The 15,186-nt window shown below is 35.2% G+C and overlaps 1 protein-coding gene across 8 annotated transcripts in view; it reads right to left on the minus strand.

The window, feature by feature from the left end:
* The window catches only part of WRN (WRN RecQ like helicase), a 144,628-nt gene that overhangs the window by 52,041 nt on the left and 77,401 nt on the right, over nucleotides 1-15,186 (minus strand). For all 8 annotated transcript variants that reach the window (XM_059156399.1, XM_059156397.1, XM_059156393.1 and 5 more), the window contains 3 exons: nucleotides 12,059-12,246; nucleotides 7,053-7,227; nucleotides 2,367-2,548 (listed from right to left, as the gene is read on the minus strand). In XM_059156399.1, the coding sequence (XP_059012382.1) occupies nucleotides 2,367-2,548; nucleotides 7,053-7,227; nucleotides 12,059-12,246 (545 nt within the window). The remainder of the gene's footprint in view (nucleotides 1-2,366; nucleotides 2,549-7,052; nucleotides 7,228-12,058; nucleotides 12,247-15,186) is intronic.

Raw genomic sequence — 15,186 nt, forward strand, 5'->3', positions numbered from 1 at the left:
GACTGAGAACAAGAAACTCCATTTATTCTCAAACTTTGTTTCTTTCAATAGAAGAGATCAGTCCCAAGAATGACACAGATCTGTCCTAAATCCTCACTGAATTCTCTTTTATCATGATTAACCCTGTAGGTTTAGTATTTCCCTTAGGATGGATGCAAAAACAACCTGTCTTTACTAAAATTCAAGTATGGGTTTTCTGGCACCATTATTTGATTACTAACCACTATTACTTCTGTGAAATCTTAAAGAGATAACCATTTAAAATATCTTTTGAAACCAAGATGCCTTCAACAGACAAATGGATAAAGAAGACATGGTCCATATATACTATGAAGTATTATGGCTCCATCAGAAAGGATGAATACCCAACTTTTGTATCAACATGGATGAGACTGCAAGAGATTATGCTGAGTGAAATAAGTCAAGCAGAGAAAGTCAATTATCATATGGTTTTACTATTTCTGGAGCATAAGGAATAACAAAGAGGACATGGAGAGATGGAGAGGAGAAGGGAGTTGGGGGAAATTGGAGGGGGAGACAAACCATGAGAGACTGTGCACTCTGAGGAACTAACTGAGGGTTTTGGCAGGGAGGGGAGTGGGAAGTTGGGTGAGCCTGGTGGTGGGTTTTGTAGAGGTCACGTATTGCATGGAGCACTGGGTGTGGTGCATAAACAATAAATTCTGGAACACTGAAAATAAATTGAAAAAAAAATAAAGTATCTTTTGAGACCCAAATAAATAGCAACTATATCTACTGATGAACCTGCATAGTCATAGTATAAAACTCCGGCTGTTAAGTGTTCAGCACCTCTAGTACAATATATAAATAAATGAGAATTGGTAAGAATCAACATATGTTTGAAACAACCCCAAATTTAATAGTATCAGATAGACCTGTTCTCTATCCCAGTTATTTTAGTTTATAAAAAGCTTTTACATAGGCAACCGTCAAAAGAAAAACAATAATTGTTCTGTTTAAGGGGATGGTCTTACTAACTCTGTGTTAAGAAATAAAAGCTATCACTATTCTTTAAAGAGCTTAAAATTTACACCAAACGTTTTTATCTAATTAATCCCTGTTCTTCTTTCATAACTCACCCTATCACTTCTTGAAGGAAGACTTAACCTGAACTTTTTAACTTGGTAAATATGCAATCTAGTGTATTCTTACTTACAATTCAACTGTCCTTCAAAGTACCTAACACAGCTGTAATTTTTACAAAGATTTGCATAATCCCTTCTAAAAACTCTTTTGGTTATTGAAATTGTCAAACACAATGAATTCTATGTATCTAGAGTTGTGGATACATACTCTGCATGTATATACAGAATCACAGAATCTGTGATTAAGATCTGCCATTTCCATTATATTCTCTGAGAGCTGAGAGCAGGCACCATATCTGTTTTTATTTATCACTGTATCCCCAGCATAGATCATAATGCTTAAAACATAGCAGGCACTCAGAACAAAACACTGCTGAATGATGAATAAAAATAAAAACTCTATTGGATAGGTACTCTCATCATTTTAATAATACGAGCTAATATGTCCATGCAAGAGCTCAATTTATTCAGCAACATGGATGTGAATTTTGAAAATACCTCATCTTAACAGCCACATCAATTACCATATATAGGGTTTTTTTCCCTGAGATTTTATCCTCCTATGGATGAGGGCATCAGTTGCTAAACCCTGCCCCTGAAGTTTTTGCAAGATGAAGTTTTCCATTCCAGTATACATCTCATAGAACACAAGTACCAATAAAAGACTTGCTTCATGTTTAAGTAGAACGATCTTCCTACATTTAACTGAACACTTAATGTTTTTCATGGCTGTCAATCAGTACAATGAATGGCTAGCTATAGTGCAACATGAGTATTCACACACAATCAAGGAGAGCTGCATGTTTTCACAGAACTAACAAAAGAAACAAATGGTAAAGAGAGTCAAATAGCAAAATTCACTTGGAATAAGCACCATTGTAGCACAGGAAAAAAGAACCAATAACAAAATAAATGCTATCTGAAGAAAACTATGGCTGCAGACATATCAAAACTCGAGAGGACCTGGGGAGAAAAAGTTTGTCCATGCACAATATTAGGAAAGCTCCCATAGGATCCATGTTCCATTCCCAGTATAGTCCTGATTGAGTTAATTCTTCACACTAGATGAGGTATAGCTGAAATCAGGTCATCTCTGGGTGGCAACACTTAACCACAAAGGTTCTTACATGTCCTCTGTTTTGTTGGTTTTAAATGCACTTATACACATTACTTGGAATTTTGGATGCAGCTTCAAAATACTTTCAAAGCTTATACGGAAAGAAAGAAATCTGCAAAAGTAAAAGCAATAAATGGTTTTACCTGTTTAAGTTAATGTCTGCTGGAGCCCACAGTACATGACAAGAACTCTGAAGCCCATCACGGCCAGCTCTCCCAATCTCCTGGTAATACGATTCCATTTCTTTAGGAGCACCATAATGAATGACTTTGCGAATGTCGGCTTTATTAATGCCCATTCCAAAAGCTATGGTAGCTATAACACACTGAGAATAAATAACAACACAGTTTGACAAGTATGTAGCAGAACCAAAAGCCGACATCTTTACCTTTTGGCAAGAGTAATAATTAGCTCATTAACTAAAGTCCCTGGCATGAAACTGAATTTAATATAATTTCAATCAACACTTACAGATCAAAAGATTATCTGCCCAATTTATGAATTAGAGATTGGTAACCCTAAAATGGGATTTCTATTTCCTCCCTATAAAAAGTAGCAACTAAAGTGGTCTCCCTGAACACCTATAAGTTAGTACAAGACACAAAATAGATTCTTAAAATACTTACTATATTAAAAGGGACTTCATGTTATTATGAAGTTTCAAGAGTCCTTACCAAGTATCTAAATATCTAAAGTATCTAAATATTTTCTAGCATTATTCCAGATGGAAGGAAACTTCTCATTAAAGATGGTAAAATGGAACATGAATTTATCTCTGCAACTTTAAAAGATTCCTAACATATATGAGCATACTGAAATGATATTTACATCATTGGGAGAAGTTTTAGGGAAGAATGAGTGATAAGAACATAAAAAAAAACTAAAAAAATTTTAAAAGTATTAACAGTAAAAGAAGATGTGCAATAAAAGTAACTATAATTTTCTGCATGGCTTAGAGATAAAAAACATTTACAGAGAAATATATATGTATCAATCTAACCAAATTATGTTAATGTTGGGAGGAATGGGGGTTAGAAATACATGAACAGTGTAAGCAGAAGGGCAGGAAGGGGTATGAAAGGGAGATAAACTCACTCCTCATAGTGGGAAGTCAATAGACGATGCCTACATCTAATAAATGAAAACTAATAATAAATTTTAAAAATCTAATAAATAAAAACTAAGTAGTAACAATAAAAGCAAATCACTGCACAATCTAGTGGTGAACAGCAAAAGAATAAACTAAGAGAGATGAAAATAGGAGACAGAAGTGGGGAAGAAAGGAGGCGCTTATGTTCCCATTGTAAACACTGCAGAAGTAGCTAGTATTTTAAATTGTGCCTGTATAACCAATAAAAGTTAAAGTACTATTACAAAAATCTATTAAGATGGACCAAGAATATAAGAAAGACAGAAAGAAGGGGGCAGAGAGGAAGAAAGAAAAAGAAAATAATAGATAAAAGAAAATATAAGAAAAGTGAAGGGAAAAAAAACTTTGAAATAGAAATTTATTAAGAAAAAGCTTTAAGGGGTGCCTGGCTGCTCAGTTGGTAAAGCACTGACTCTTAATCTTGGGGTTTTGAGTTCAAGCCTGAAAATGGATGTAGAGATTACTTAAAAATAAAATCTTAAAAGAAAAAGCTTTGAGTGAATAAATCTAGGCCATTTTGCTGAATTTGAAAGTGAATAAGCAACACAATAATTTTAAGGTCTTTAAAAATGTATTTGATTCAATTTTCTTCCAGCTTAGGTGACATATAACACTGTGTAAATTTAAGATGCATAATCTGATAATTTGATACACATATACACTATGAAATGATTACTTATAAAGTAGTAAAGTTACTTATCACATCCATCACATAAAGTTACTTACCACATCCATTACCTCCCATAGTTAGCATTTGTAAGTGTGTACGTAGTATATGTGTGTGTGGTGAGAACTTTGAAGATCTAATTTTCACCACATGATCCTGGTTTGTTTGTTTTTTTAAGATTTTATTTTTAAGTAATCTCTACACCTGACATGGGGCTTGGTATCTACAACTCCGGGATCAAGAGTCGCATGCTCTAGTGACTGAGCCAGTCAGGCACATTTATGACACTGTTTTTCACCCTCTTCTACAGACATGATGTTCAAAATGCCATTATTAACTCTCCATTGAAAAGAAAGTATTTTATCAAGTAATTTATTCAAGGACTCATCTCAGAAAGAAAAGAATCTGAGACCTTAAGAAAGCAAATGAAATACAAAAGAACATGTAACAAAATCAGGACTAAAAGTAAGAATGAATGATCACAGTCTAAAAATGCTAATCTATATCTGAATATGGTTAGATTTGGTTAAGAACAGTAAGAAAAAATTTTTTTCTAAAATTATAAAATAGAAAATAGTAAGATTCTACTTATCAGTCGACTCAAGATATAAAGAGCTTAGGAAGTGAGCTCTACTTTCAGGCCCACACCAAAGAATAAATCAACTTCAGAAAGACAGTAGAGTGAACATCTAGAATTCTATGCATATATGCATTTAGTAGGCACTCAATAAATACTCAATGGCAAGTAATCAATTCCACGAGCACCAGACTATTCTATATAGATGAGGAAATGTATTTTTATCATCTTCAGGAGGTGTCTGAGGACTCTTGATGCAAATGTGAAGCTTACAATTTATTATAATAGCAAAAAAGGAGTACATTAAGGCCAGTTGTCAGATACAACAGGACCCCTAATGTCGCTAGGGTGACAGCATCAGTACTAATTTATTAATTTTCCTAATGTGCATAAAACTTTTTGGCATCCTGCCACAGAAAGGGAAAATACTGTGGCACATACATATAACACCTTTATAGGTATCAGGTATAACTGGTGATCACTGTGAGGTTTTTAAAGCCATATTTCAAAGCATCAGTGTTTCACTGAAGCTGAACATGGGTAGCAAAACCAGATGCATCCAACGAAGTCTCCCCTCACAATATAACAGAGAAAGTTTATAATCTCTCATATCTGTAAGAGATGCTTCTACCTAAATGAGTAATTAATAATAAGTCAAGATGAAAGAAATCATTGATCAGTTAATGGCTCGAACATCAATTGTTAAGATTCAGTAAGCAACAGCCAATAAATTTTATCTGATAATTTTCAAACTCCTGAGATAATAAAAGTATAAACATTTTAGAATTTAGGTAACTCTATTCTAAGCAGTTGTGATAACTGTTCCTATCTTTAGAAAGAAGAGAAAGAAAAAGAATGCTTTTAGGTAAGTAAGCATTATAGCATGATAGTGCATAGTGAACTTTACAGTGCATATGAACCATACTTGGGGTAAGTTGTTTGAACAATGTTGGTTTGAGGATCATTACCAACTACAGAACTGGACAGAAAGGAAATGGAAGACCTTCAGAGCAGAAAATGCAAAGCAGAAGTTAAGTTCACGTCTCAACTTCAGAGGAGGCCTAGTCCACAGGCTTGCATTAACAGACTTGGGATAGGATACTGACAGCATGAAGTTGTAAACCTTCCAACATGGTCTGAATTTAAGTCCTCCTAAATATTCTGCATGACACCCACTAAACCAGGATTCCAATCACTTCAGATTGGAATTATTACATTATTTCAATCATTACAGCAATCTCAGCTAGAACACTTCACAGTGACTTCACTGATTCCCTTTCTTCCTTCAGTCTTTCCTCTTCAAATCAATCCTGCTTAGAGCTGCTAATCTAATGTTTTTATGATACTATGATCTTGCTCAAAAACACACATTAATTTGTCATAATGGTTTTCAAACGCTATTCTGTGGAGCTCTGAGAATTATAGAATACCCCCAGGGGCTGTCTTGGGATAATGGAAGCCTCTTGGATCTCTTTCTCCCTCACATCAACTTTGACAAGAATTAATCCACTTCGATTTGTCTTACCTATCAGATAAAAATGAATTAAAGAATTAAATGAAAATTTAAATTAAAAATTCTAAGGCTACAGTGGTCTAGAAAAACTACAGGTACATTACATCAATCCCAGCCTGCCTCTTTGCAAATTTTAAGGCCCTTCTCCATAACCTGGCGAACCAACCCATTCAACTTTTTTCCTGTGAGTCTCTAACAGTTCTTCCCTGCCTCTTCAACCTGTACTTTGAACCAATCCTATTCCATACTCTCTTTCTCTCCAACCATTTCAAACTATTCCCAGTTTCCTAAACCCAGTATGCACTTTCCTACCACAGTGTCTTTGCAAATGCTAGTCCCTTTCCTGGGAATTCCATAACCAAGCCCTTTGCCCTTATCACGCACTGGCCTCACATACTCGACACACTTCCACTTACTTGTTCAGATTCTATGCTCAAACTGCTTCTTCCTGGTTGGATCATCACAACAGAAGCTACCTTAACAGCGAGCATTTCTTCCTCTATGTACCTAAGCACTATGTGCAGCCTGCTCTATGTACTCACCTTCAATGGTCTGTTCACCTGTCACCATATTATACATTAATTCCCTTTGAAAGAAACTTCTTCTTTTTTTTTTTTTTAAGATTTTATTTATTTATTTGACAGAGAGAAATCACAAGTAGGCAGAGAGGCAGGCAGAGAGAGAGAGGAGGAAGCAGACTCCCTGCTGAGCAGAGACCCGATGCGGGACTCAATCCCAGGACCCTGAGATCATGACCTGAGCCGAAGGCAGTGGCTTAACCCACTGAGCCACCCAGGCGCCAAGAAAGAAACTTCTTTACACTCAACACAAACAAGATAGAAGCTAAAGATATGGGAAATAAATATTAGAGAAACATCGGTTTCCATGGGGAATAGAGAGTAATGATGATGGATCTTCATACCTGAATTTCATCTCTCATGAAACTATGATGAACCTCTCTCCTTGATTTAACACTCAAGCCTGCATGGTATGTTCCACAGGCTAAGTTCAGTTTCTTAAGTTCAGCTGTAACTTGTTCTGTCATTTTTCTGGAAGGACAATAGATGATAGTTGGGCCCTCAAATTCCCAGGTGGTACTAAAATCAAATAAACAAACACACACAAACAAAAGAATAAAAACATATAAATATATAAATATATATATAAATAATCTCAGTTTGAGATTACCTTATTTAATTTCCCCTTTCTTTTTAAAACTTTAAATTTCATTTGTTAAATTTTAATTAATTTTCTTTTCAGTAAAACACTATAAAAAGAAAGCATATAGAAAACAATGATACATTTAATTACATAAAAATGTGGAAAGTCAAATGTGGAAATGAATTATATTAAATCCCAAACACCTTAGACTCATCTTTTGTTCAAATTAAAGTTAAAACCAGAGACAAGTTTATTTAAGCAAAAACCTTGATAAAAACTTAACAAGCTACTGGAAATTCAATTTCCATACTTTTAGAATGCAAAGCACTAGATGAAGGATTAGTCTTCATTTACATAAGAAGGGTAAGTGAATATTTACATAGGAGAATAGTCTTACTCTTTCTCATCATCAAAAAATTGAGTTTCTATGTATGTTTACTAGAAAAACAGTAACTTTTTGTAATATTAAAGATCATTTTTATAGTTCAAAGAAGCATTTACTAGTAAACTTGGGACTACTACAGACAACATCTGTTCGAAAGTCTGTTTTAGAATCCTGTGCTTATTTATTAAAAATGCAAAGGTTGGTTTCCAAAGAACATTTATTTAATACCTCAATATATTCATTTACATGAATATATTCATTTATGCCAACTTAACCAATATTAAAACTGTATTATTTTAGATTTGGGAAAAATTTTAATTTTTAATGCATATATTCTGATATAATTTCAACTTTAGGAATTTATTTTACAAATATCTGCCAAAAGACACATATACACAAATATTCACAACAGAACTGTATTAGTGAAAAGTAAATGTTCATCATTATGTACATTCATACTATGACATATTAAGCAAGCAATAAAAAATTACTGTATCTGAAAACCTTTAAGAAGGACTTATGGCAAAAGTCATTGAAAACTTAAACAGAGGGGAAAAAATAGGCAATAATTTGACTCCACAAGTTTTACTGAATCATCTACTCAAAGCAATTTTTTACAGTGACCAAATGGGCTTCCATAACAAAATGTCCAGCAGTAAAATAAAAGAGAAAAATTACAAAGTTTTTTAATACACAAAACTATCATTTTTTTTTTAAGATTTATGTATTTGAGCAAGAGAAAAAGAGAGCACAAGTGGTGGGAGGGACAGAGGGAGAGAATCCCTAAGCAGACTCCCTGCTGAGCCCGGAGGCTGACAGAGGGCTGGACACCACAACCCATGAGACCATGACCACAGCTAAAACCAAGAGTCAGAGCTTAAACTGATGGAGCCCGCCCCGGCACCCCTCACAAAACTATCATCATTTTAAAAACATTTCTCAAAGAAGAAAAATTTTTTGCTAAAATGTGAACATTGTAATATCCTACATATTAGGACCCTAATTTTAAAAAATCACATTATGCAGAAAGATAGCAAAAATGCTTTTTCTTAATAATGATAAAAGTTTCCATGTACTGAAGATATAAAAATCCTAAATATGTCTGTACCAATTAACAGAGCTTTTTTTTTTTTTTAAAGATTTTATTTATTTATTGGACAGACAGAGATCACAAGTAGTCAGAGAGGCAGGCAGAGAGAGAGGAAGAAGCAAGCTCCCCAAAGAGCAGAGCCTGACGCAGGGCTCAATCCCAGGACCCTGGGATCATGACGTGAGCTGAAGGCAGAGGCCTTAACCCAATGAGCCACCCAGGCGCCCCCAATTAACAGAGCTTTAACACATGAAACAAAAATTGATAGAACTAAAGGGAGAAAGAGGAAACACATCTATCTCTCATAACCAGAGATTTTAACCTGTATCTTAGCAAAGACACTTCAAATCAAAGGAAAATACTGTCTAAAATATGGAATTACTCCGTAACTACTCCTGCATAAAGTTAACAATAAAAACTGGAAGTGCATATCTGCACAGCACAGTTAGAGAAAAGAAGGGTATAAAGCTCAATGCCCAAATAGTGATCATTTATGAACAGTGATAAATGAAGAACAGAACCGGAAGATCTAAGTATTCTTACCTGACATATTTCTGTAGTGTTCAAATTGAAACTAAGACCATGTATCAAGTTTTACATTTAAAAAAAGTAGAAAATACACGAACATTTAAACTTAGTACAGAAATCAGAGGAATAAAATTTTATCTCTATTACAAAAGGATTCATTACTTCACCAAGTGGTTTACTAAACATTGCTATTTCCTCCCAACAATTTCCTGCAAGGAAAGAAATCTATCTTCACCTAACCACCAAATTAGATGGATGAGAGAGGCTTGCCTATTCAATTTCAATGTATCATGAGTATAGAAAACAAATAAGGTCAGAATTTAACAAACAAGTTGGCCCAATGAATAAGGAAAAAATGGCAAAATTAAATAAAGAGAAGAAACAGAAAGAAAAGGCAACACTCTGAAGTCTTAACTACCCTTCATCTAATTATTGCTTGTTAAGGGGAAAATTTCTATTTGCCTAAAGTCTACGGGAAGCATTCTGACTCGCAGTGGTTGGTGCTACCATAACTCCTGGAGGACTGAAAATGGGTGCAAAATCTTTCTTGCTTTGATCTCAGAAAAACCACTGTCACAAATATAAAAATCTCAGATGGTCTTGGATGTTAGACTAAGGAGTCTTGCTGTTAGTCCACAGGAAAGAGGGAGGCACCAGAGAGGAATGCCAAGACTCAGGGCTGTGCTTTCAGATGATGAATCTGACAACTGTGTCTAGAATGCAAGGAACACTGAGGAGGAGGGAGGTCTCGTCAGGGACATGGTAACAGTCTAGGCTAAGAGACCCCCACTAGTATAATTAACATGAAAAATGGTGAGAAGAAAACATAAAAGGACAATATAGTCAGAAAAGATAAAATGTCGTAATGTCACACACACAAAAAGGTAAACAGTTTCAAAAAGGAGAAGGTTATTAGGGGAAAGTCACAGAAATTGAAAATAATATGGACGGAAAAGGATCAAAGATTAGGATAAAGGGAAGTGAAGTACAATGAGTACTCACTTCAGAGAGATCACCAGAGCTGTGCAAGTACTCAATACAGCCATTACTTTCTTGTTTTATTTTTTATTTTTTTAAGATTTTGTTTTTAAGTAGTCTTAACACCCGATGAGAGGCTCAAACTCAAAATCCCAAGATCAAGAGTCACATGCTCTACCGTCAGAGTCAGCCAGGCACCACCATTACATTCTTGTTTTAATCTGAATATAGTACAATTATGCCAATAGAAGATCCTACATTTAAAGTCATCCTAAAGAACCCCAGGAGTCCTTCAGGAAAATACTATTGATGTTATTTAAACTATTTACCCAGACTTGTTTTGTGTTTGTGCTGGTAGGTCAAACATTATTCACGTGTATTCATTTTTTTTTTAAGATTTTATTTATTTACTTATTTGAGAAAGAGGAATGAGAGAGAGAGAACACAAGATTAGGGAGGGTCAGAGGGAGAAGCACTCTCCCCACTGAGAAGGGAGCCTGATGTGGGACTCAATCCTGGGACTCCAGGACCATGCCCTGAGTCGAAGGCAGTCACTTAAACCAATTGAGCCACCCAAGCACCCTATTTTCATGTACTCTGATTTAAAAACACATTTCGTAACATGACAGTTATAAGCTTTTCACCAAGACAGATCAGGGAGATAAAACAAAGGAAAGCTTCTTAGTATACATATAAAATGTGTCCAAACAAAAGAAACAGGAAAAAGTACTAGAGACAGCTTCTTCTTCAGTAAAATGAAAATAGTATGGGGGCGCCTGGGTGGCTCAGTTGGTTGGGCAACTGCCTTTGGCTCAGGTCATGATCCTGGAGTCCCAGGATAGAGTCCCACATTGGGCTCTCAGCTTGCCAGGGAGTCTGTTTCTCCCACTGACCTCTCTCCTCTCATACTCTCTCTCTCTCTCTCTCAAATAAATGAATAAAATAAAATAAAATAAAATAAAATAAAATAAAGAAAATAGTATGTAGCTTACTAAGAGTTATAAGAATTACCAGATCATTTATATAAAGCACCTAGGATAGTCCCTGGCACATAACAAGGGCTCAAAAATATTTATTATTAAGATGACTTTTAAAATTCCCTAATACTCAATTAGTCATATAATTAGTGACATAATTAGTGAGCTAAAGAAAATTCAGTTAAAAGACTCAGTTGTTTTTACTGTTCACTTGCCAACTGGTTTTTTTTTTTTTTTAAGATTTTATTTATTTATTTGACAGAGATCACAAGTAGGCAGAGAGGCAGGCAGAGAGAGAGAGGACACAGGCTCCCTGCTGAGCAGAGCGCCCGACTAGGGGCTCGATCCCAGAACCCTGGGACCATGAGCCGAGCCGAAGGCAGAGGCTTAAACCCACTGAGCCACCCAGGCGCCCCATACTTGTCAATTATTAGGAGTGTAGGGATGCCTGGCTGGCTCAGTAAGTAGGATATGCGACTCTTGATCTCAAGATTGTGAGCTCAAGCCCCATGTTGGGCGTAAAGTTTACTTTAAAAAAAAAAAAAAAAAAAAAAAGGTGTACATCCTGTTCAAGCAACATGAAGTACCAAAATACCAGAATTATTTTCTGCCTTCAAAATTAAGCTATTTTCTCAGTTGTTGTCTTGATTATATAACATCACACTTGACTTGAACCAAAGCTAAGCAAAATGTGAAATATGTTAAATATGCATTAGAAGGAAGTAATAAATAAATAGACAAATACGATCATAAAACAAAGAAAAAATAAGGAAATAGTTAACCAAAATTTATCGACATGACATCCTCACTTTGTCTTTCGGATAAGAAATTGGACAAGATCCTGAACGATGTTTCCTGTTTTTCGCCCAACTTCTAAATACAAGTTTGGTCGATCAAAACCAGTACAGGTAATCTGAGGATTCTTCAGGTTTAAGCAGCGCACAATGTCTTCCCGGATTGAAGAACTTGCAGTGGCAGTAAGTGCAACAATCGGAACCTGAATGAAATGAAACTGATTTTTTAAAAAGTAGAACGCTCATTAATTCCCAACATTTCTACTGCCTTCTTACAAACAGACTGGATGACAATTATAAGAGGAATAATGTTTAAAATGCAACTTTAAAATTACTCTTTTTCAAAGAAGAAAAAGAAAACTTCCTATTTACTTGTTTCTCACCTTTGGAATACTTTTTTTTTTTTTTTTTTTTTTTAGAAAGAGAGAAAGTGAACACGCCAGAAGGGGTTGGGCAGAGGGACACTGGGAGAGAGAACTTCAAGCGGGCTCCTTGCCCAGCGCAGATCCAAGGCAGGGTTTGATCTATTAGCCATTAAGATCATGATCTGGGCCAAAAGCTGGAGTCAGATGCTTAACCAGCTGAGCCACCCATGTACCCTGGAATACACTTACTTTTTAAAAATCAGAAAGAGTTTAAATAAAACACTAAATCCATAAGATTTCTAAATACAATCTACCTACTTATTAGCAATCTAACTCTCCACTATTTTTTATTTTTAACATTTATTACATTAGTAATAGTGCTGATATAAATGAGGGATATGGTATGCCTTATTTTTTATTAATCTATAATTCTCAAATTATAAACCTTTTCATTCACTGAAAATCTAACAATACTAAGCAGTTAAGTCTTTTTTTGTCTTCTGTATTAAAGATACCGGTTTATGGCTTCTCAGATGTAGAAGCAAAGCTCTTAATAACCTGATAACCTCTGTCAAGTTTACTAAGTTAATCATGGCATACTATACATAAGAATGTATAACAAAACATCCATTATTAACTGATTCCTTAAGCAACCAAATCATGTTCTATTTTCAGTCTAGCAAAGACTTCTTAACTGAATTAGCAGCCAAAACAGGAGACACGGCAGTTACTAGGAAAAACAGGAATATGTAATCATTCAGAAATTCTAAACTAGATAATGACATACCTCCCATGAAACTTGATTCATTATTTGTGCTCCTATTATCATGGGGAATTATGATAAATTAAGTTATTATCTTTTTTTAAAATATATTTTATTTATTTGACAGACAGAAATCACAAGTAGTAGGCAGAGAGGCAGACAGAGAGAGGAGGAAGTAGGCTCCCCGTGGAGCAGAGAACCCGATGTGGGGCCCGATCCCAGGACCCTGGGATCATGACCTGAGCCGAAGGCAGAGGCCTTAACCCACTGAGCCACCCAGGTGCCCCAAGTTATTATCTTATATTCAGAAAAAAAAGGACTAAGTCTTCAAGTTGTTCCTAAATCATTAGCTATTCTATGTCCAAGAATACACTTTCTTAAAATACTTTTTGTGGTCTATTACAAGTAAAGTAAATGACATCCTCATAAAATAGCTCTCCAGATGCCCTGTACCTACCTCATAAATCAGTCTAAGCAATTATCTTCCATGGAAGTGAAAATTTAGGTACAACTATACAAAAAGCAATTATACAATTTGGAAAACAAGATACAGTTTGCTAACACTATAAACTAGTTTTACAATCAATATGGCTTTACTGAATTAAAAATTATCTCAAAGCTCATGTAAAAAAGTTAAGTTTGCAGTAGGTTTTTTTTTTTTTTAAAGATTTTATTTATTTATTTGACAGACAGGGATCGCAAGTAGGCACAGAGGCAGGCAGAGAGAGAGAGGGGAAAGCAGGCTCCCCGCCCAGTGGCGAGCCCGATGTGGGGCTTGATCCCAGGACCCTGGGATCTTGACCTAAGCCGAAGGCAGAGGCTTTAGCCCACTGAGACACCCAGGCGCCCCTGCAGTAAAATGGAAAAAAAAGGTATCAGAACCAATGTGACCAGGTAATTGGCATTTTTGCATTCTATCCTTTCATATTCTGGGCACTTACTTAAATTACTAAATATTATTTAAATATTTTATTTTTTTAAAAAGATTTTTTATTAATTTACTTGACAGAAAGACAATGAGAGAGTGAACACAAGAGGGGAAGTGGGAGAGGGAGAAGCAGGCTTCCCACTAAGCAAGGAGCCCTATGTGGGGGTAGAACCCAGGACCTATTTTTTTTTAAAGATTTTATTTATTTATATGACAGAAAGAGTGACACAGTGAGAGAGGGAACACAAGAGGGGGAGTGAGAGAGGGAAAGAAGCAGGCTCCCTGCCAAGCAGAGCTCAATCTCAGAAGGCAGGGCTCAATCTCAGAACCCTGGGATCATGACCCAAGCGAAGGCAGACATCCAAGCCTGAGCCAGCCAGGCACCCCAATTTAAATAAATTTTTAAAATTTTAATTTCATTATTTAAAAATGAAACTCCCAAATTAACTTCATTGATTTCTGGCTTTCAATCAGACTGTTCTCTGAATTAAGAGAATGCCTAACTAACAACTTATAAAGAGACCAATTAACAGAGAAGTTGGTTTATCTAAAAAAGCTTATACATATATATATATATATATATATATATGCACACACACACACACACATATACACACAGACACATATATATATATACACACATACACACAGGTATATATATACATACATACACACAGAAAGTTTAAACATTAGAAGCTCTTAGGACATGCACATACTCACCCTCACAAAAACATTTTTTTTTACCACTCTAAGTGCTTTACTCAAATAATTTATAAATAAATGCATTAACAACATCCTTGTTTAACTGCATATGCAGAGAAAAACCAAGGTTTTCAGGATACAAAGAGCAAGAGGGTTTGGCTTGTTTTTCTAAGCAGTATAATGTATGAGTGGATAGGCAATGTACTTACAAAAATAAAATAAACATGAAACAGGATACCTTTTAAAGAAATTAATTTAAAAAATCAGGCAATGCTGTAAAGTGTGTAAACCTGGTGATTCACAGACCTGTATCCCTGGGGCTAATAATACATTTTATGTTAATAGAAAATAAAAATCTTTTTAAAAACCAGGCAAAATAGCAGCA

This window comes from Mustela lutreola, chromosome 18 (genome assembly GCF_030435805.1).
Source record: "Mustela lutreola isolate mMusLut2 chromosome 18, mMusLut2.pri, whole genome shotgun sequence".
Lineage (NCBI taxonomy): Eukaryota > Metazoa > Chordata > Mammalia > Carnivora > Mustelidae > Mustela > Mustela lutreola.